The sequence below is a fragment of the Canis lupus genome, chromosome 10 (assembly GCF_003254725.2).
Source record: "Canis lupus dingo isolate Sandy chromosome 10, ASM325472v2, whole genome shotgun sequence".
NCBI classification, from domain to species: domain Eukaryota; kingdom Metazoa; phylum Chordata; class Mammalia; order Carnivora; family Canidae; genus Canis; species Canis lupus.
The window spans coordinates 57232761-57254299 of NC_064252.1; the positions used below are offsets into that span (position 1 = coordinate 57232761).

At 39.3% G+C, this 21539-nt stretch overlaps 1 protein-coding gene and 1 non-coding gene across 15 annotated transcripts in view; one reads left to right on the plus strand and one right to left on the minus strand.

Moving 5' to 3' along the window:
* The window catches only part of CCDC88A (coiled-coil domain containing 88A), a 138747-nt gene extending 122499 nt beyond the window's left edge, over window positions 1–16248 (minus strand). For all 14 annotated transcript variants that reach the window (XM_049115536.1, XM_025467463.3, XM_025467469.3 and 11 more), the window contains exons 1-2: window positions 16112–16248; window positions 15914–16014 (exon numbers count right to left, since the gene is read on the minus strand). In XM_049115536.1, the coding sequence (XP_048971493.1) occupies window positions 15914–16014; window positions 16112–16174 (164 nt within the window). In that variant the 5' untranslated portion in view covers window positions 16175–16248. The remainder of the gene's footprint in view (window positions 1–15913; window positions 16015–16111) is intronic.
* On the plus strand, window positions 14084–14156 carry TRNAE-CUC (transfer RNA glutamic acid (anticodon CUC)). Its single transcript has one exon. It is a non-coding gene; the product is annotated as a tRNA-Glu (tRNA).
* Window positions 16249–21539: the final 5291 nt, after the last annotated feature.

The window sequence follows — 21539 nt, forward strand, 5'->3', positions numbered from 1 at the left end:
CACAGAGAAAGAGAGCACAAGCAAGGGGAGCAGGAGAGGGAGTCCAATGCTGGGCTAGATCCAGGGAGCCTGGGATCATGACCTGACTTGTAGATGGATGCTTAACTGACTGAGCCACCCAGGTGCCCCTAAAGAAAGGATTCTTAACCTTAAGTCCATTAACCCTCCTAGGATAATTTCAATAGCCCATTTTATTAATCATCAGTGAGAGGTAACAGTCATTGAAACTTATATTAAATAAGAAGTTTTAAAATTCAGTAAGAAAATCTTTTTGCATCATCAGTTTCTCTAATATTAAAAAAAAAAAAATCCCCACTCAGAATTACCCTAAGAATTCAGTCAGGAACAGAATAAAATTACCACAATATTGGTTTAATTTGCCCTTTTCAGTGTACCATAAAAGTGCTTCAAAGGCATCACAAACAAACTCCATTATAAGCCCACCAATTAAAGGGGGAGAAAAAGATACCTGATAAAAAAGCACTACTAAAGACAGAAATGAAAGAAGAAATACAATAAAGGGGCATCTGGGTGGCTCAGGAGGTTAAGCATCTGCTTTCAGCTCAGGTCATGATCCTGGAGTCCTGGGATCCAGCCCTGTGAGGGGCTCCCTGCTCAGCGGGGAGTCTGCTTCTCCCTCTGCCACTCACCTAGCTGTGCTCTCTCACTCACTCGCTCAATCTCAAATAAATAAATAAAATCTAAAAAAAAAAAAAAAAAAGGAAAAAGGAATACAATAAAAAAAATAGTAGTAAAATAGAAGAGAAAAAAATAGCCATACAAACAAACCAAGTACTGTACTGGAAAATATGTGATGAGCTGAAAACCCAAGGTAAAAGAGAGGTACACAATTAGGGAGATAAGGAATTATTAATAGACGAAGTAAAGAATTTGTGGCATGGTCTACAAATAGCTCCAGAGAAATAAAATGTTTTAGGGACCTCCAATTTAATAAAATGGGTCCCTAGTTTTTAGAAGACAGAGGAAAAAATGATGTAAACTTTTAGAATATTTTGAAAGCAGCCGGGAACAGAAAGTTGATGGATAATGGGATATTCAAAAGAAAAACCTACAATACTCAGTATCAGACTTAATTTATGCATTGCAGAATTAAAACAAAAATAAAAATAAAACTTATGGAGAACTATACAAAAACCAAAATTTTCTTCCAGAATAAATAACTCTGGAACAGACTATTTTTCAGAATAAAGTGTAAAACAGAGTAATTATATGAATGCTCTCAGATAACAGAAAAACTTATTGAGAATGGCACTATCCAAAAACACTGGCCCGAGCTCTTTCTATAAGCACAGACAAAAACTTTGAATCCTTATAGTTAACAAAAATATAACACAAAGACCGCTAAATTCTTACAACCGAGGAATTAAAATGCAACTTAATTTTTTGGGAATTGTTAAATCTCCTAAATAAGTTAGATCCTATTAATGCAGACTTTAAAGCATTCTGACAGTCCAAATGAATTATAATAATACATCCTCAAAACTATTTCATTCAACACAAAAATAAAATATGTACTAACAGTAATGAAAATGTAAATGAGTACAATACCTAGCTATTGACATGTTTCTCATATAAAATTAGGCATCATTGTAGAAACACATTGCTGTATTACACATATTAAATGTTTTCAGTTTGCAAGTTAAGAAAAATGTCCTTATTTTTTCACGCAAAATTAAATATCCAAACTTAATATCCTCTTTCCGAGAAATACATAACTTTAAGTCTGTCTGCTCAGCTCTAACCTGGGCATATCATCTTTCATTCTTCCCTTTCATACATTACAGTATATCTAGAATTCCATCAATTCCTTTGCAAATTCTAGAATTTGCTCCTTCTCCTCCACTCATGCATCCCACCCTGACCAGGACAGAATGATATCCATCACTACCCATCTATCTTCTACTATCATCTACTTGTTCCTACCTATTCCTCATCTTTGTTCCCAGAACTAACACAATGTAAGTTTCACCGATTTGCTGATATAGTCTCACTACCTGCAAGAGTATACACAGCATATGCTTAATAAATACTGGATGAACAAAGTCCATACTCAATCTGTTCTACAAACTAATGGTAAAGTTATTTTCCTAATAAGTAATTTTAAATGGCTAATTCCCTAATAAGTAATTTTAAATGGCTCTACAATGCCTGCCATGTGCAGCTTAAATTATACTATTTTTCAAGTTTCTCATAATTTGACCTACTCTGCCTATGCAACTTTTTATTCTTCTGTTTCCCAACTTGGATGGATCCTCTACCAAGGCTAGTCTCCTCACCACCTCCCAAATCATAAATATAACATGCTTTTTCCTCATGTTGATTTCCTAGCTTAAAATACCCTCCTCTCTTCATCTATGGCTATCCAAGTCCAATCATTCCACAAGGTTTGAATTAAATCTAACTTCCAGGGCACTTGGTGGCTCAGTAGGTTAAGCATTTGACTCTTGATTTCGCTCAGGTCATCATTTCCAGCTCCAGGTTCTAAGATTGAGCCCTGCATCGAGACCCACACTGGCACTGTGCTCAGTGTAGAGTCTGTTTTGTCCATCTCCCTCCCTGCGCCTTGCTCCCGTGTGCAGGAGGCATGCACTCTCTCAAATAAATAAACAAACAAACAAACAAATAAGTAAATTCTTAAAAAAAAAAAATCTAACTTCCTCCCCTTAATTTCCCTGACGATCTATACCTCTAGTGACCAAATCTAACTTCTAATTTGTAAACAGTAGGGCCCCCTAACCTATTCACACTAACATACACATCCTCTCACTCACTCAAAACAAACAAAATTCATAAAACTAAAAAAGAAAAAAAAAACTTAAGCTAATAACAAAAGATTTACTTTCAAATACATATTTGGGATCATTCATCATTTGTTACAGATTCATCTTAATAATATATATTCAATGCTTAACACAAAGACTTAGGTTTAAAACAAATGAGGTACTATAAGATTTTGAATCATGACATGAATAGTCTATTTACAAAGGTGGAAATACAGTTTAATTCATTTGCAACGATTTATTTTTTTTATTTTTATTTTTATTTTTTTATGATAGGCACACAGCAAGAGAGAGAGAGAGAGAGAGAGGCAGAGACACAGGCAGAGGGAGAAGCAGGCTCCATGCACCGGGAGCCCAACGTGGGATTCGATCCCAGGTCTCCAGGATCGTGCCCTGGGCCAAAGGCAGGCGCTAAACCGCTGCGCCACCCAGGGATCCCCATTTGCAACGATTTAAAATATAGAGTTGGAAAAAAAAATAACCTTCAATTATGAGAAAACTAAACACTGCATTTTCCCCTCAACATTCAAGTTAATGGAGAATTACTGTGGTTTACCCTTTTTAAACCAGTTTTGGCAAAAACAGATCGGAGTATAGCCTCCACTGGTCTTTCTTCACAATCTCTTATCCTCCACAACTCTGTAGTAATCCAAGTCTTAATCAATGAATAGGACCCAATACCTAAAACTAAACTATCTTCCTTGGTCCTTACCACCCAAAGAAAGGAAACAGTCATGTTGTCAATAATAATGTGAAGTTCACTGCTGTTTTTTTTTTTTTCCTAGCCTTCACTAGGAAAGTAAATTACATTAAGAATACACAATTGTTTTAAATTTTCTGAAAAACTACAGAGATATCCCACAAAGTTTGATGTTTAAAACAAGCAGTATACTAATATGAAAAATTAAACTTCCTCACCATTAAATTTTTCTTTAATTATAACACCATTAAAGTTAGCTATTTTTTCCCAGCTTTCAAAATATTCATTTCTAAATCTAGTCTTAATCAAGAGATCATTAACCTTACAAAGAATAAGAAAATAAATTCTTTCTCAACCTTAGTTATTTTCACTCTATTCCATTTTATCCACCCATTAGCATAGTCTAACCTTGACCCTAAATCATCATTCAGAGTTACAACCTTCAAAATCTCAAATTCTGAAATTCCCCTCTGACTTCATTCAACTCCAATTCCACCCTTTCTCACCTTCTTCTAATCCTAACTCTTCCTTCATCCTATTGCAACCTCCACTCTATCAGACTCCTCCTGATGACACCTGCTTTCTTCCTCACTTTAATGCTCACACTCTATTCATTTCAACTGTTCACCTGGATATTCTACCCTATGTCTACATCATCTATCTCCAATTCTGAGCAAGCTCTACAGATCTTTTTGTCAGTTTCTGAGCAGCTACGATTACTGGGTAAGTTATTCAACCATGCTGATTGGCTCCACTACAAATACATGGTTTCCAAATCTCAAGTAAGCCATCAACCTTGCATGACAATATTTGGATGCATCTTCACCTGACTCCCTTTGTGATTTCCTCCCAGCAGCCTTATGAATTTTCCTACTTTCCTCAAACTTTCAGGCTTTTAATGTTGCTGTGTTGCTGTTTCGTAGGATCTATCATTGACCCTCATCTGTAATTTTTTTCTGACACCCATGTCTTTAGTTTCTACCACACACTTAAAAGTAAATTCCCGTATCTCTATTCTAGACCTTTCCCCTGAGCACCAAACCATTATATATCCACCTGCCCACAAGATATTTCTTACTGTCCACCCAGACACTCCAAAATTAACTCAGAACTTTAAAATTAACTTTCTACACTTCCTCTCCCCTCAATTTTCATCCTCTTCTAATGTCTTACTTACTAAGGGCGTTACCATCTGCTCTTTACACAAGTAAAAAGTATGGTAGTCATCCCAGACTAATCCCTTTCTCATTCTGTGTATCAAATTAGTAACCAAGTCCCATCATTTCAGGGTTATCTCTCTTCCATATCACATCTACATCAATGCTGTTTCTATCTCGATTCTGCCCCTCCCTATGCACTAAATTCAATCTTTCTGAAATGCAAATGCTATCTGTTTCAATTCCTTTTATGATTTCAATAGCCCATATTACTGTTTTCCATGCTGGAGTAAGGTAGTGTTTTATTTATTTATTTATTTATTTATTTATTTATTCATTCATTCATTCATTCATTCATTCATTCATTCATGAGAGACACACACAGAGAGAGAGAGAGGCAGAGACATAGGCAGAGGGAAAAGCAGGCTCCCTCCAGGAAGCCTGATGCAGGACTTGATCCCAGAACCCTGGGATCACATCCTGAGCTGGAGGCAGATGCTCAACCACTGAGCCACCCAGGCATTCCTAAGGTAGTGTTTTAAAATACAAAATTATCAAGACTCTCCGAGGATTAATCTACAGATATCCTAAGAGTCCACAGACCCATTATAAGAAAGTGACTTAAGAAACTTAAGAAATTAGTCTTATTCTATTAAAAAAAAAAACCCTCTCAATGTGAATTATCACTGCCCAAGAATTTTGTCATCATTACCTCTCAGAAAAGAATTTAAATTATTGAAATGAAAACAAAATTAAAATTCCTAAATTACCACAGACACCCCCTCCCCCAATATCTGTGGACCTAGTTTAAGAAACGCTAGCTATGATGGTTAATGTTGTGTGTTACCTTTGATGCACCACAATGCATAGATATTTGGTCAAATATTATTCTGATGTTCTGTGAAGGTGTGTCTTTCAGTAAGATTAACACATTAAATCAATGGACTTTGAGTAAAGCAGATTACCCTCCATAATATGAGGGGGCTTCATCCAATCATTTGAAGGTGTTAATGGAACAAAGGCTGACCTCCTTCTAGCAAGCTGCCATTGAGCTCAATGCAATTCTTCCCTGAGTCTCCAGCCAGCCAGCCAGCCAGCCTGCCAGCCTGCCCCATCAGTTTTTAAAGTAGCCAATCCTCCACAATCTCATGAGCCAATTTCTTAAAATAAATCTTTCTCTGTCTGTATACACACACACATGCACACGTGCACACACACACGCACCACTTGGGAGTTCTGTTTCTCCAAAGAGAATCTGAAGTAACACATGTCTCTACAGGAAAAAAAATCCAATCTTCTTAACATGGTATCTAAGGACAGACTCCCAATCCCCACCTCTTCAAATTCATCTCCTACGTGAAAGAAGCATACAATCTCTGCTTCAGCTATACAAAATAACCTATAGTTATTTGATTGTACTATTTTTAGTCACATCAACATGCCTCTTTTTATGCCATTTTCCTCCTACTCCCACTGTTTCTGATTCCTACTTACCAAACTGGTCCTATTCAACTGTCATGTCCTAGTTCAAATTTTCCCTCTTATAAGTGAAGAATCACATCTCTCCTTGTGCCAACGTTATTTCAAGAACATAATTCCACTATATAGCACATGTATCACACTTCAATTTATTTGCATGTTGTCCCTCTTACTAGTGAACAAAGAGACCATACTTTAATCAGCATCGTATCCTCAGCACCTAGCAGATAGCTTGTGATACAGTGAGCACTCAGGAACTACTCACTAAACTGATCTTTGACTGAACCATTCCTTCAGCCTCCTCACTGAGTACTGTATTTAGACTATGGCAAAACACATCTCAGCTCTGAGTCCCACTCTGGCCCTCCCCAGGCCATGAGTCTAGCCACTGGGCTACGAATCCGTGGAAACAAGAGGATATAATCATTCACTTCCCCTTCTAGATGACACTGAAGTCACCTGGAACTCTAGAATTTCTTGCCCAAATATCTCTAATCCAATTGCAGGGCTTGCACAGGGCTCTTCCCTATGTCTGTCCTGAGGATGGACTATGCTAAAGATGTATATACTGCTGTGCCAAGGACTACTATTGGAAGAGCCTGGATCTTGGACATGCATGCAGGATGTCCACAGGCATGCACATGAGGCCTCTCTGAGACAGTAGAGCTAGGGATGTGGGGAGGAGGTTGGGCTCCACAAAATTCTGATTTAACACTGAATTTATGAATTCTCAATTCCATAAATTCTAAATTTGAATCTTTCTTTTAAAGTCACTATGAAAGTATATTTTTCAAGATAAAAGTTCAGAACATAGTCAACAATTTATTAGTTTGGTTTATAACCTTTAAACATTTAGGCCTTTTGTGCTAAATGAATACTTGCCCTGAGTCTCAGAAATGTCAGAATAAAGTTGATGACTTTCATCAACCTAGTTTTATTAAATATTGAACTAGCAAAAATAGAGCTAAGATAGCACAGGAATAAAATCAGGAAAAAAGAAGAGTATACAGACATACCTCCTTTATTGTGCTTCACTTTACTGCACCTTGTAGATAACTACATTTTTTACAAATGGAAAGTTTATAACAATCTTCTGTTAACAAATCTATTGGCACCGTTTCCCCAACAGCATTTGCCCACTTTGTGTCTCGGTGTCACATTTCGGTAATTATTGCAATATTTCACTTTCCATTATTACAGTATTTACAATGATCTATGATCAGTGAGTGATCTTTGATGTTGCTATTGTAAATGTTTTGGGGCTGCCACAAGCTGCACCCATGTAATACAGTAAACTAATCAAAAAATATTGTATGTATTTTGACTGCTCCACCAACCACCATGATCCAGGAATTAAATTTAAAATTTTCCACGTAGTCTTTTCCTCTACACCATACCAACTCTCTAAAAGTAGTTAGCTTGGTAATGACTAAATTGAATATTGACAGACATCTCTTAAAATCAATTAAAACCTCAAATATTATTTTTAAACACTGAAACACCATGTTTAGAATGGTACCAATCCATTTCACAAACCCTAAGAGAAGGTCAACTGGTGTTCTGAAAAGAGTACAGTTAAGAACTGATGTTCTTCAGGGCACCTGGCTGGCTCAGTCTATAGAGCATGCCATTTGATTTTGGGGTTATGAATTTAAGCCTCACACTGGATAGAGAGATTACTTTAAAAAAAATAAGTAAATAAAATAAGAAATTTTAAAAATAAAAAAGAATTGCTCTTCCTTTATGAGTTTCCCATATTAATACATGTTATAGAAATTTTTCAGTTAAAATTTTCAGAAATACTCCCATTTGTAGCCACTAGTTTCTGTTCTCTAGGTTCTCAACACTTCTTGTAGCTTAAATAGATATAGATCAGAGAATCAGACAATCACAATGGACTACTCTTATAAACATCAGTCAAATATAAGGCTGTTGGCAAAAATCTCAATATGTTGGATATTATTATCAGGGACATTATTGGAAACCAAACTGAAGTCACTGTATATTCTTTTTTTTTTTTTAAAGATTTTATTATTTATTTATTTATTTATTTATTTATTTGAGAGAGAGAGAATGAGCACAAGTAGGAGGTGGCAGAGGGAGAAAGAGACTCCCCACTGAGCAGGGAGTCAAATGCAGGACTCAATCCCAGGATCCTGGGATCATGATGTGAGTCAAAGGCAGACACTTAATCAACTGAGCCACCCAGGCACCTCAGTCACTGCATGTTCTAATACCATACAAAAGCATGGTCTATGACTTGTTCTTACAACCTCAACTCAAGGAAGACATAACATATGGGGAAGGGGCACCTAGGTGGCTCAGTAGTTGAGCATCTGTCTTTGGCTCAGGTTGTGATCCCAGGGTCCTGGGATCGAGTACCACATCAGGCTCCCTGCAGGGAGCCTGCTTCTCCCTCTGCCTATGTCTCTGCCTCTCTTTCTGCATCTCTTATGAATAAAATATCTAAAAAAAAAAAATAACATATGGAGAAAATATTCAATAAAGGTAATTAAATAACAGGACAGAGAAAGAACAAAAGAAAAGAAATAGAAAACAAACTAGAGGAGCCTGGGTCGCCCAGTTGTTTAAGCATCCAACTCTTAATTTCAGCTCAAGTCATGATCCCAGGGTTATGAGATTGAGCCCCATGTGCTGGGCTCTGTGCTGAGCATGGAGCCTGTTAAAACTCTGTTTCTCGGGACGCCTGGGTGGCTTGGTGGCTGAGCATTTGCCTCTGGCTCAGGGCGTGATCCCAGAGTCCCAGGATGGAGTCCCAAACTGGGCTCCCTGCACGGAGCCTGCTTCTCCCTCTGCCTATGTTTCTGCTTCTCTCTCTCTCTCTCTCATGAATAAATAAATAAAATATTTTTATAAAACAACAACAAAAAAAAAGATTTTGTTTCTCCCTGGGGCACCTAAGTGGCTCAGTTGGTTTCAGCACTGGTCATGATCTCAAGGTTGCAGGATTGGGGATCGAGCCCATGTTGGGCTCCTTGCTTAGTGGGGGTCTGCTGGGGTCTCCCTTTCCTTTTGTCCTTCCCCACCATATTCACACTTGCTCACACACTCTCTCTCTAAATAAAGTAAAACTAAATTCTATAATACCAAGACTAGAGTTCTCAAATTTTAAAAAATTAATAAAATTATAAAATGTTTCATTCACTCCTTTGACTTTTTTTTTATTTTTATTTATTTATGATAGGCACACAGTGAGAGAGAGAGGCAGAGACACAGGCAGAGGGAGAAGCAGGCTCCATGCACCGGAAGCCCGACGTGGGATTCGATCCCGGGTCTCCAGGATCGCGCCCTGGGCCAAAGGCAGGCGCCAAACCGCTGCGCCACCCAGGGATCCCTCCTTTGACATTTAATAAAAACTTATGACATACCAAATCTCTGCTAGGTGCTGGTGATACATAACAAAATCTCTAGCTTCTAACTGCTAACTATTTAGTAGCTGCAGCACTTTAACAATTTGGTAGACATATATGACAGGAAAGAGAGCAACTAACCATGCCAAGAGGCTTCAAAGAGTATTAAAGAATGAATAAAAACTTGATAGGCAAAAAAGGGGAAAAGGGCAGTATACAGGAAAATGATTATTATAAAAATAGAAATAAAATTAAGATCAATAGCTAACAATAATTTAATCTTGCTGTATGCTAAGCATTGTTCACAAATTATCCTATTTGAGGGATCCCTGGGTGGCGCAGCGGTTTGGCGCCTGCCTTTGGCCCAGGGCGCGATCCTGGAGATCCGGGATAGAATCCCACATCGGGCTCCCGGTGCATGGAGCCTGCTTCTCCCTCTACCTGTGTCTCTGCCTCTCTCACTCTCTCTCTCTCTGTGACTATCATAAATAAATTTTTAAAAAAATTATCCTATTTGATTCTCATAACCCTGTGATTCTCCTTTCATCCTGTTTATGAAATGAAAAAATTGAGAAGAAACTTGCTAAAGATCATACAGCCATATAGGGGTGACATCAACAGAGATTATGCAAAACTAAGCTGTGAATGATCATAATTTGTTTGAAGAAACAGAAAAAGGTAGGCATGGCCTAGCACACAATAATACTAATGACAGCAACCAGCACTGAGGATACAGTAGTCAACAAAACAGAAAATAAGTATTATCTGTGTCTTATTAGAGAGTAAGTCTATTCCAGGAAGGAAACATAAATTTTCATCTCATAGATGTAGACTGAGATATGGAAATGCTAAGTAAATTGTTTAAGGTCATACGCTAATAAGTAGTATAGTGAGAATTAAATCCTGTCTGACTTAAAGTCTGACGCAAAGTCCAAATTCATTCTACTTTACCACATTAGCTTTCTATTATTTGTTCACTCAACAGAAGTATATCCAGTACCTACTGTATGTCAAGCATTGTGCTAGGAATAGAGATGAAAGATATAGTCCATGGCTTCAAGAAATTCACAGGTTAGTCACTGGAATCAAACATACCAAGAGCTGCAATACACTGAGATAAATGCTACTACCACCAAAGTACATTCAGAATCTTATGGAAGCACATATGATCACAGATGAGAAAACAACTTGAAGAGAGGCAAGCCCCAAAATAAGACCAGTCAGGGCTACAGCATTAATCCAAAAGTCAGGGGCACATCTAAGAAATATCTGGGCGATAAATCACAAAACTTAGTTAACAAGACTCCAACTATGATTGTATCATAAGAGTATTTTTTTTAAAGAACCAAAAAACAAAAACAAAACTAAGAACTATGAAGCCCAACGAGAACACCCAAGATATCCATACCAAAATTCAAAGTCAATGCCATACTTGGTAAGAAACCCATATATTTTATAAGTCATTTTAGGGTTGCTATAGTTATAAAGTTAGCACAATCTATTTTTGAATGTAATTGAAGTATAACTAACATACAGTGTTATTTAAGTTTCAGGTATAACAATATAATGATAAAACACTCCTATACATTACTCAGTGTTCATGAAGGTTAAGTGTACTCTTGATCCCCTTTATCTATTTCATCCCTCTCTCTCCACTTCCCCTTACTTTTGAATCTTAAACATTCATAGAACTAAGAAACATTTCTCAGTCAACCTCCTCTTTTAGATAAATGGTTTCTTTTAGGTACACTTTATGAAGCTGCTTCTCAGGAAATATTTAAGGAGAATATACATACCATGTGTCATTTAATTTTTGTCATTATTAATTTTTTTAATTAAAAAATTATTTTCATAATAGAGGACTTCTAAAGTTCCTTCAAACCCAAGATTCTAAAAGAAGAAAAACCATAACAGGTATATATCATAACTGTCAAGTATTTCGAATATAGATCTCTATGGTTATCTAATGGAGTTGAATCACATCATTGTTCTGATACCATTAACAATTTTCTCATATATCCTATATCCATATTTTCAACTGCTTAGGTAATATCAATACGCTTTTTTAAATTTTAGGATTATGAAATTCACTATAATGTTATTTCTTAAAATTTCATAGCAAGTAACATTTGAAATGGGTTACACAACTGCATGACATCTCAAACAGAGAAATGATTATTTTTACTGTCACCAAGCCCTATGTCTGATAACTAGCACAAAGAAAGAAAGATTTCATTTGGCTGAAGTATGAAAATGCCCTGCGGCATGCAGAAGAGCTGGCCCATCATTCCCAATCTCTAAAGAGCTTCCCCTTCCCGTTAGTTAAAGAGGACTGATGCCATGTCACAAGCTCTTAAAGAGATTCTTTGATTTAAGGAGCTAGTCGATGAAATCCAGGATTCATCTCTAAATGCAGGGAAACCCAAGTCAGCGAACAGACTCCGAAATTATAAGGCAGTGTTGGTAAACTGGCATGAAGAAGTCAATGTAAACAATGTCCAAATGCCAAATCCAAAGCCGCTAATCAATATTCTTACTTTTAGTAAATACTGTAAATGAAAAAAAAAATCTATAGGCCTTCTATAATAAAATCGTATGTCACAACTAAAAGCAGGAATATAAGAGTGGCAGGCCAATGTAACTATAAGTACATAAAAGATTTCCACTTTAGCCAAGATCTAGAGTATCAGGAACCAAATTTACCCTCCTGCCTGAAACAACTGGAAAAAAAAGTACAAAATATATCAAGTGTTTTTCAAGGCAACGGTTATTAGGCAACACAGGACAGTAGATTCCTGATAGATGGGAAACACACAAGATGAATCCTTGACTGTCCCAACTTATTACCTTGAAAGAGTTCCTAGGCTATAGAGCAGAGATGGAGAACCCAGGCAATGAGGTGAGATGCAACTTAAGCTAGAAATAACAAGATGACTATCATACATAAAGCAAAGTAACGAAGAGTAGAAAGGTTCACGGAAAAATCCAGAGATCTACAGAGGGTATCCCTCAAGTCTTGAGTACTCATTAGTATATACATGTGAGGAAGCTACCCAAGAACAGTGAAAAAAACACCAAAAAAGGATTAGAGGGAACACCACCCAGGGTTCATACAGGTCCAGGAATAGTTTCTGTTTTCACCACCCAAAGTACTGAGATGGGTTTTGCCAACAAAGTGACAAAGTGGTACTACTTGATACAACTTAAAAGCAGGATCTAAAAAGATCAAACTGTTTCCAAGAAATTTAGTTATCCCAGAACAAGGCTCAAGAATACCTAATGAAATACAAAAATATCCAGCACCCAAAAAGGGAAAACTCCAAATGTCTAACATCCAATCAAAAATTACCAGGCATTCAAAAGCAAACATACACAATCCTTCATAAGAACAAGAATCAATCAAAACCAATCTAGAAATTATACAGACAGAATGGAAAGAAACATTAATCCTTTTATAACTATATTCCATTTGTCAAGAAGCTACAGAAAAGACAAAGCATGAAAGGTATAGAAATGGAAGATATAAAAAAGGACCGGATTTCTAGAATAAAACTGTAATGTCTGAAATAAAACATATGGACACAATTAACCATAAATTTTAAACACTATAGAAAAAAAGATTAATGAAGTCGGAGACATAGCAAAATTATCCAAAATGAAGCAGAGAAGCCTGAAAAAAATTGAACAGAACATCAGTAAACATCAAGCAGCCTGATTTACATGTAGCTGGACTTCCCAAAGGGCAAGTGGGGGCAGGAAAAATACACAAACACACACTTAAATATTCTCACATAAATATATATTTTTAAAAATAATGACCAAAACTTTCTGAATTTGTTAAAAACTACACACCCATAGATCCAAGAAACTCAACGAACTCCAAGCAAAACAAACATGAAGAAAAAAGTATATAGTTTCATTTAGGAAGGGTTCTCACTCACAAACTCTGTAAACAAATTTAATCTAGAAATGACTTAGACTAAGATTAATTTTTAGGTTACCTTACTAGGTACAGTCTCAACTAACAAGAGAATACATTAATTAAATCAAACACTAACTTGAGTAAAGTACTTAACAGAAATCCTAATGATTTTAAAGTTATAGCAAAATGCAGCTTTAACAACAATGTATATTTTGTTGCTCTACTAAGTAAATAATTCATCAAAAAAAAATTTATTCTGGCAAATTATTTTTTAAAAAGCTAATGCCTATTCCTCTTTTTCTTAATTTTCTTTTCCTTTAATTTATATAGGTCATTCAGCACAGAATTAGGACACTGAAAAAGTTTTAAAGAAACTGAGAGGTGGAACTGAAAACAGAAGCAGATCTGAGGTTTGGAATGGAGCTAGTCCTCCCCTACAAAAAAAAAAAAAAAAACAAACCCTGGCAACCACTATTTTGAAACACCATTACTTTCAAAATATACATATGTATTTTTGAATATAAAACTGCACTCAATGTGAAAACAAGCTTAAGTGTCTGTTTTTAGCACCTCAGTTCACTATTCAGTACTCAAAAAAAAATGGAAGTGTTTTTTGGAAAAAGAATAATTCAAGTAAGTGGAAAACAAGGGGCGCCTGGCTGGCTCAGTCAGTAGAGCATGAGACTCTCAATCTCAGGGTCAAGAGTTCAAGCCTCACGTTGGGCATGAAATCTACTTTAAAAATAAACAACGAAAGAAAGTGGAAAACTAAAGTAATGTATTTTCCTAGTTTGTAAAAATTCCTTTTTTTAGGGCTCAGAATACAATTTCAAGATTTTCTGTCTAAAAACAAGAGACAGGAACAAATTCTGAGTATCTACTCTAATGGCTACCCTTCCTGTCATGTGGGTTTCCTAAAACAGAAGTCAATTTAATTATTCTACCATTCTGCTTAGGGAATGGTGGGATACTTCAAAGATAAAAAATAGTTCCAGTGGGAGAGCTGCCAAAAATATATTTACTATCCCTGGAAATAATTAATGTCGACATTCCTTTTTCCTTTCTAAAAGAAAAAAATACATACACATTTAGTGACTATATATATATATTTTTTTGGTTTTATTTTATACAAATAAAACACCTTCAGAAAGCATATAGTAGTATAATACTTCCCTGTAGGATCAACACATACATGAAAAACAGCACACAAATCTCTCTAAGCACACAGACTACAAATATTTCTGAGCACACAGACTAAGTTACCACTGCAACATTGATGAACTTGACTTCTACCTCTTTTAAATAAGAAATCTAAAAAGAAACGTAATTTCCTACAACATACAGAAATAATATTTTGTTATTAGCCTATTAACAATAGACTTATTCCTTAGTAACAATTATTCACTGATAATGCACTAAAGTGCCTCAGGTATAAAAGGTAAGAATGCCTTGAAATTGGAAGTTCCAAACTACTCACTCATGTAATCAGATTCTTTTCAAGAGAGAAGGCTAAATACACATTATTTTGAGCACAACTATAACAATTCAGAGTTTGTACTTAGAAAACCTACACTGATGTACTTGGAATGCATGTAGCCCAATATCTATAATGATACAAATGGTATTTATTTCGCTGACCTAGCTACCAATAGGATTTTGACATTCAATTCCCATCCTAAAAACACTTTCCTACTTAACACAAACCCAGCACCATAAACTTAAAAGACAAAGATCTGCCTACTAAATCATTATCTAGCTGTCATCACGAAGTCAGTAACCCGCATTTCACAAGTAGCCTTAAAAATACCTTAAAATGACCTCCCAAATCTTAATCACATGATTGATGTGATGATCATCTCATCAGACTTGAGTTACTGTACCCATTTAAAATTACTCGCTACAGCAACAGTTCCGACCAATCAGAACTGCTATTTGAGATTCTCTCTTCTGAAATCTGTTCTTACTTCACCGGTTTCAAAATCTGAGTCACTTATTTTTAGACACAAAGGTTAATAAGAAGCATTTCTGCATCAAATACACATAACTGCACAGGAAAGGCTTTATCCTCCCCCCCCCCCCCCCCCGGCCCCACTACTACCACCACCACCACCACCAGCACCACCACCACCACCACCACCACCCCCCTTAGGAAACTATTATTTTCTCTCTCTCTCTTTTTACCAAATTATCAGAGGACAATGTGGTTTGGATTTCAGCACTGAAGACAATTAGGTGACAATACACGGTTGGCAGAATGAAACATTATAAAGTTCCTCAATATTAACAGGCATTAATCACTGAGGTCGTGATGAAACGGGCCGCTGGGGCACGCAAGACCATCACGCCTTTCCGCGGTCCAATTCTTAAGCCACCGGGATTCTTTTCAGCCCAAGAGCCAAAATCAGGAGCTTACACATAAAGTTTCCAGGATGCCCCCCTTTTTCAACGAAAACAAGCTGCCTAGAAAAGAAAAGAACACTTACATTTGGAGCATGACCTGGTTCAGGAACACCCCGTCCACCAAAGCCACATACTCGTCCAGGTTGGTCCCATTTCCTGCAGCCAGGGGTCCAAACGTTTTAACCTAGAACAGAAGGCTCGTTAAGGACACGAACGCCCACCTCCATCCCTGCGGCCGCAAATAATGCAGCAAAACATACAACAAATAACACCCTACTTACCCAAGTGACCAAGGGGCTGGTCATGAACTGCTCCAGAAGGGGGGTAAAAATCTCGTTCTCCATTTTACAGATAATGTATTTGAGAAAAAGGGGAACTACCACACACACACACACACACACACACACACACAAAATAGATATATATACGCCTAAGGGGATGGATGGGTCGCTAAACGTTGAAGAAGTAAGTAGGAATCAATGAAAGTCCATTTCTGGCCCAGGAAGAAAATCCCATCGTGGAGGGGAGACAAACTCTCCCTCCCCCCAAAAAACACCCCAGAGGGGAACGAGCCCCAGACCCGAGAAGCGGCTTCGACAGTAGCCACGAGCGGCAGCCTGCGCTGGAAATGTCTGTACCGGGCGAGGAGGGGCAGAGAAAAGGCATCTGGAGGAGGAGGAGGAGGAGGAGGAGGAGGAGGAGGAGGAGGAGGAGGAGGAGGAGGAGGAGGAGGAGGAGGAGGAGGAGGAGGAGGAGGAAGGGAAAGGGGGCTGGAGCAGCGAGACAAAAAGCCCGTCGAGGCTGCCCAGCTCCTGCAGGAGCCGGACCAGCGAGGCTGCCCGCGGCGACTCACCCCCAACGCGGGCTAAATGGGACGCCGCGTCGGGGCCCCCGAGCCGCGGCCGGCCTCCACCCCCGCGTCGCGCTCCGCGCCCTGCAGCCGCCAGCGGGCATGGAGCCGCGCGGACCCGCGGAGCCTCCCCTGCCCGCAGCCCCTCACCGACGACGGGCAGGGCTCGCCCCTTCCCCCCGAGCCCACACCATCCCTCCGCGCCCGCAGGCCTCGCCTCCAGCCCCCTTCCCCTCCCGGGGGGCGTGGGGGCTCGAATGTGCGTCCCTAAGCCCCCAGCCTCCTAAGCCCCGCAGCCTCCGCGGCGCGCCTCCGGGAAGCCCGGGCACCGAGTCAGCGCCGCGCTCCAGCCGCCCCCTCCGCCCTCTCTGGAGGAGCCGGAGCAACGGCCTCAGAGCCGCAGTGCCGCAGCACACCCCGGCCCCGCCGCCCAGCCGGAGCCGCCGGCCCGCCGTCAAAGGGAGCGCGCTTCTCCCTCCGCGCCCGTATCCTTCCGCCGACTCCCCGCCCCTCCCGCGCCGCAGCCTCTGGATTGTGGGAGAAGAAAACCGCTGCATGGGCGCGCCCCCGAGCGCGAGCGCGCGCGCGCCCCCGGGGCCGGCCCCGCCGCCGCCCAGATTTTGGCGGCGGGCGCGGGCGTGTGCGCGGGCGTGTGCGCGGGCGTGTGCGCGGGCGCGGGCGTGTGCGCGCGCTCGCTGCAGCTGCTGCGGTGCCCCGCGCCCCGCTCGCGCCGGGGACGGCTGCCAGGGCGTGGGGGCGGGGGCTGCAGGCTCGGCCGCTCGTGCCTCCTTACGCTGTGTTTCCTCCCCGAGCGCCCGCTTTGATGTGCGAAGGAGAGAGAACGAAATCCTTCCCCTTTAAACGGGAGGGATGCCGGCAGCCCTTTCTCGGACCCTTGGACTGGGTCTGTTGAGCGGGCTCTTGGCCCGCAAAGCGGAGCAGGAAAACTCAATGCAGCAAAGAGCACAACGGGGATCTGAGCCGCAAACTCGGTTTTGTTTGTGTGTGTGTTTGTTCTTTTTACCTCCTCTCCCTAAAAAAAAAAAAAAAATAATAATAATAAATAAATAAATAAATAAATAAATAAATAAATAAATAAATAAAAAAAATCCAGGTCACTCAAGCATGAATGCTCTTCAAAGTTGCAAGGGAATGCAGTAGGATTTTTAAATAACCAAAGCTGTCCTTCAACACGTTGGTATTCCCTGGCTGGAGCAAACGTGATTCTGACATTGTGTTGGACTATTTGGCTATTGAAGAAGGAAAAAAAAAAAAAAAATCCCAAACAAGATCAAGAGCTACTAAAAGGAGACATTTGGAAGTCAGCCAAGATGGGTGACAAACATTACATATTTGTCATAAATCTCTATGCTATGCACGACTGGGATCATTAAAGTAATTTTAACAGTTCTCCAGCAAAATCCAATGTTACTCCTCATTTTGAAGGAACATACAAATCTTTTCTCTGGGACAAAATGGGCACATAAAACAAAAAAATTTTTTTGGAGAAAATAAATGTAGTATTGCGGTTTTGCAGTGTGTGTGCTTTTACATTTACGTAAATATCTACTTTGAGTACTTATCTGATATTTTAAAGTAGCAGGAAAAAATGTTTTATAACACTAAGAAACAGCAACATTTCTTAATCCGGTAACTGAGAGCCTGGGCTCTAGAGTCTTCCTGCCTGCTTTAAATCCAGGCTCTGATACTTACCAGTTGTGTGAGGCTAGGCAAGTTAGTGAACCTCTCTGTGTTTCACTCTCTTCATGTATAAAGCAGGGATAAAAATAGGGTTAAATTAAATGGCAACCTATAGTAAATGCTCCACAAAAGTAATTGAGGTTTTCACCATTATTCTCCCCAAATGAAGAATCTTTAAGAAAAAAACCTGAAATATAACTTCTCTTCCTTTAGTTAGAGGAGAAACCATCTTGCTGTGGAGACCAGAGAAATGCCTTCCAAAATCATCTTAACTGAAATTAGGATGCATTCATGTGGCACTTTGCAAGGTATGTATGAAGTAGAACCTTGCATTGCCTGCACCACTATACAGCTTTGGGTCATCCTGGTTGCTAGCAATCTTTTCCTTTTGCTCTTGATGACTCTTTCTTAATCACAGTCCTTTATTTGGACATGCAGAGAGAGAGAGAGAGAGAGAGAGAGAGCTGGCACCAAGAATAAAGCATGACTTTCAGAGCAGCCCAATGCCTGACATGCCCACCTCCCTTTCTAATCCCTCGGCAGCATGACCAAGCTACATGGAAGTGTTCATGCCTATACTGGGGTTTATCTTCAGACAGACCCACCTGCTTCAGCCATAGATGAAAAACTCATAAAGTATTAATACCAAGTACAATAAGTTAGGGGCATTTTGGACAGTGATGACTGGAGTGTTAACACATTAAGATAGAATTTGTATTCGGTTTACATGTAGTAGCTAGCCTTCACAAATCTGGATTCCCCTCTACAGCCAAATGGCCCCAGATGCTTCCTGGTCTATCTTTAGCTTTTACACACACACACACACACACACACACACACTCAACAAAGAAACATGAGGAGTTAATTGTAAAAACAGGAAGCTTTAGACCAGACTGAGGTCTGGAGTAACTTATTTGAAAACCTACCAATTCACAATTCCCTAGTTTAACAGCAGCCTTAGAAATGCTTTATAATATCTCAAGAGTACAATCAGGAAACTTCTTTGTCTGGCACAAAAGGGATTGTACGTTATACACTATTTAATGGTCTTCAATTTGCAACATCCTGTAAGATTAAATCCAAAAGTTTCCTATCTTCCTTTCACTTAGGAAGAGATTACTCAAGATTTCTTCCAGGTATTTTTTTTTTTTTGGACTTGATAGTCATTTATTTATCCTGAATTCATCCTTTCTTAGAATGTTAAATCCAACAGGAAAGGCCTTTGGAAAAATCATACCCATCTGACTAGGGCCCAAGTTACTTGCTCTGCTCTTTTCTGATCAGAAGTTAAATGTTTGGAATGGACCATGATCTCATTTAGAAGTCACTAGAGAAAGATTCTCTCCCTTGTACTATGATTGAGGTTTCCCCTGAGGTTACACATATGTAATACTACCTGTATACCCAGAGCACCCCATGTTAACCTTCATCTTGATCTACTATAGGAAGTGATAGATTCACCCCAAACACATATTGGGTGACACATACTTACAGAGCTAGTCACATGCACAAGCTACCACAATGAAAGTAACACAAATACAACAGCAGGATGGCACCATTGTTTATAATTGCCCCAAAATGGAAACAACCCAAATGTCCGTCAACTGATAAATGAATAAATGAAATGTATTATATCAATACAGTAGAATATTTTGGCAATAAAAAAGAATAAAGTATGATATGTGCTACAACATGGATGAATCCTGAAAACATTAAACTAAGTTTAAAGAAACCGGTCACGAGGTACCACATATTGTACGATTCCATTGATATGAAATGTCCAGAAGAGACTAATCTGTATAGACAAAAAGTAGATTAGTGGTTGCCTAGATCTGGGGCAGTTGGGAGGAAACAAGGTTGGTGGCTTAGGGATATAGGGTTTCTTTTTGACAAAATGAAAATATTCTAAAGTGATAGATGCACAGTTCTGTGAATATACTAAAAATCCTTGAACTGGACACCTTACGTGGTTGAATTGTCAATTAATTCTCAGAAAAAGCTGTTTTAAAAAAAGACTGGCACCATTGCTTCATGAATATTTAAAAAGAAATGACTTCAAGAAATCCAATCCGTAGGGCACCTGGGTGGCTCAGTCAGTTAAGTGTCTGCCTTCGGCTCAGGTCCCAGGGATTCCTGCGATCAAGCCCCAAGTCGAGCTCCCTGTTTAGTGAAGAGCCTGCTTCTCCCTCTCCCCTCTGCTTGTGCTCTCTCTCTCACTCAAATAAATAACTTTTTTTAAAAAAAGAAATCTAATCTCATACACTTTTCAACAGGGTCTTCAAGCCCTCTTGATCTAACTAATAAGATTTTAAACTCACCTAAGATCATAGAAGGCATATGTCTTAATTATCTAACATGGTTTTAAGAGAAACGTTATCTAATAAGAGATAGGAATTAGACATGTGGTTTCACTTCTTTGAGCATCAGTTAAGCATCAATTTCCTCAACTGTAAAATGAACATACTAGCTTTGTTTCTCCCTGGGCATCTGCTTAGACAGTGGATTTGCTCTATGCCATGTGTAAACTGCAGAGGGAAGGAAACTTGGAGAGAGACAATGGGGCAGAAAGAGGGGTCCTCCTTTCAGCCCACTTTCAGGGGCTCCTCTCAAATGCCCTCATGCTGTGCTGCAAACAAAATGAATCATCACCAATTCACCATTATATTCCAGGCTACCACACCTATCTGAACTAGTCTTTTCTGCTTCCTCACCAGGCCGACTCCCATTCGTCGTTCAGGATTCTAGCTCCACTCTCTGTGAAGCATTCCTCTTCCTCCGGTTGAGTTGACCACTTCCTCTCTTGCGCCTTGCACAGTATCTAACCTCCTTTTATCCTCTCTAACTTGCTCTGAATGGCACGTATTTGCTGACTTGCTCTTCTGAGTAAATTGGGGAACTCTTGGAGACTGGCATTTTGAAACTCATCTTTGTGCCTCTGGCATTTAGGGCAGTGCCTTGCTATTATGGGCACTTTAGTCAATATGTCAAAGAGTCTTTTTTCAACCATGGTGACCAGTTTAAATTCCTAACAATTGGCAAGAGCTCACAGCAGAGCAACTTCTGAGGACTATTCTAATTAACTTAATGACCTAGAGGAGGCATAGGCAGGCGATTACTGCTTGCTAGTGATTTTGAAGAAGTAAAAAGACACTGAGATC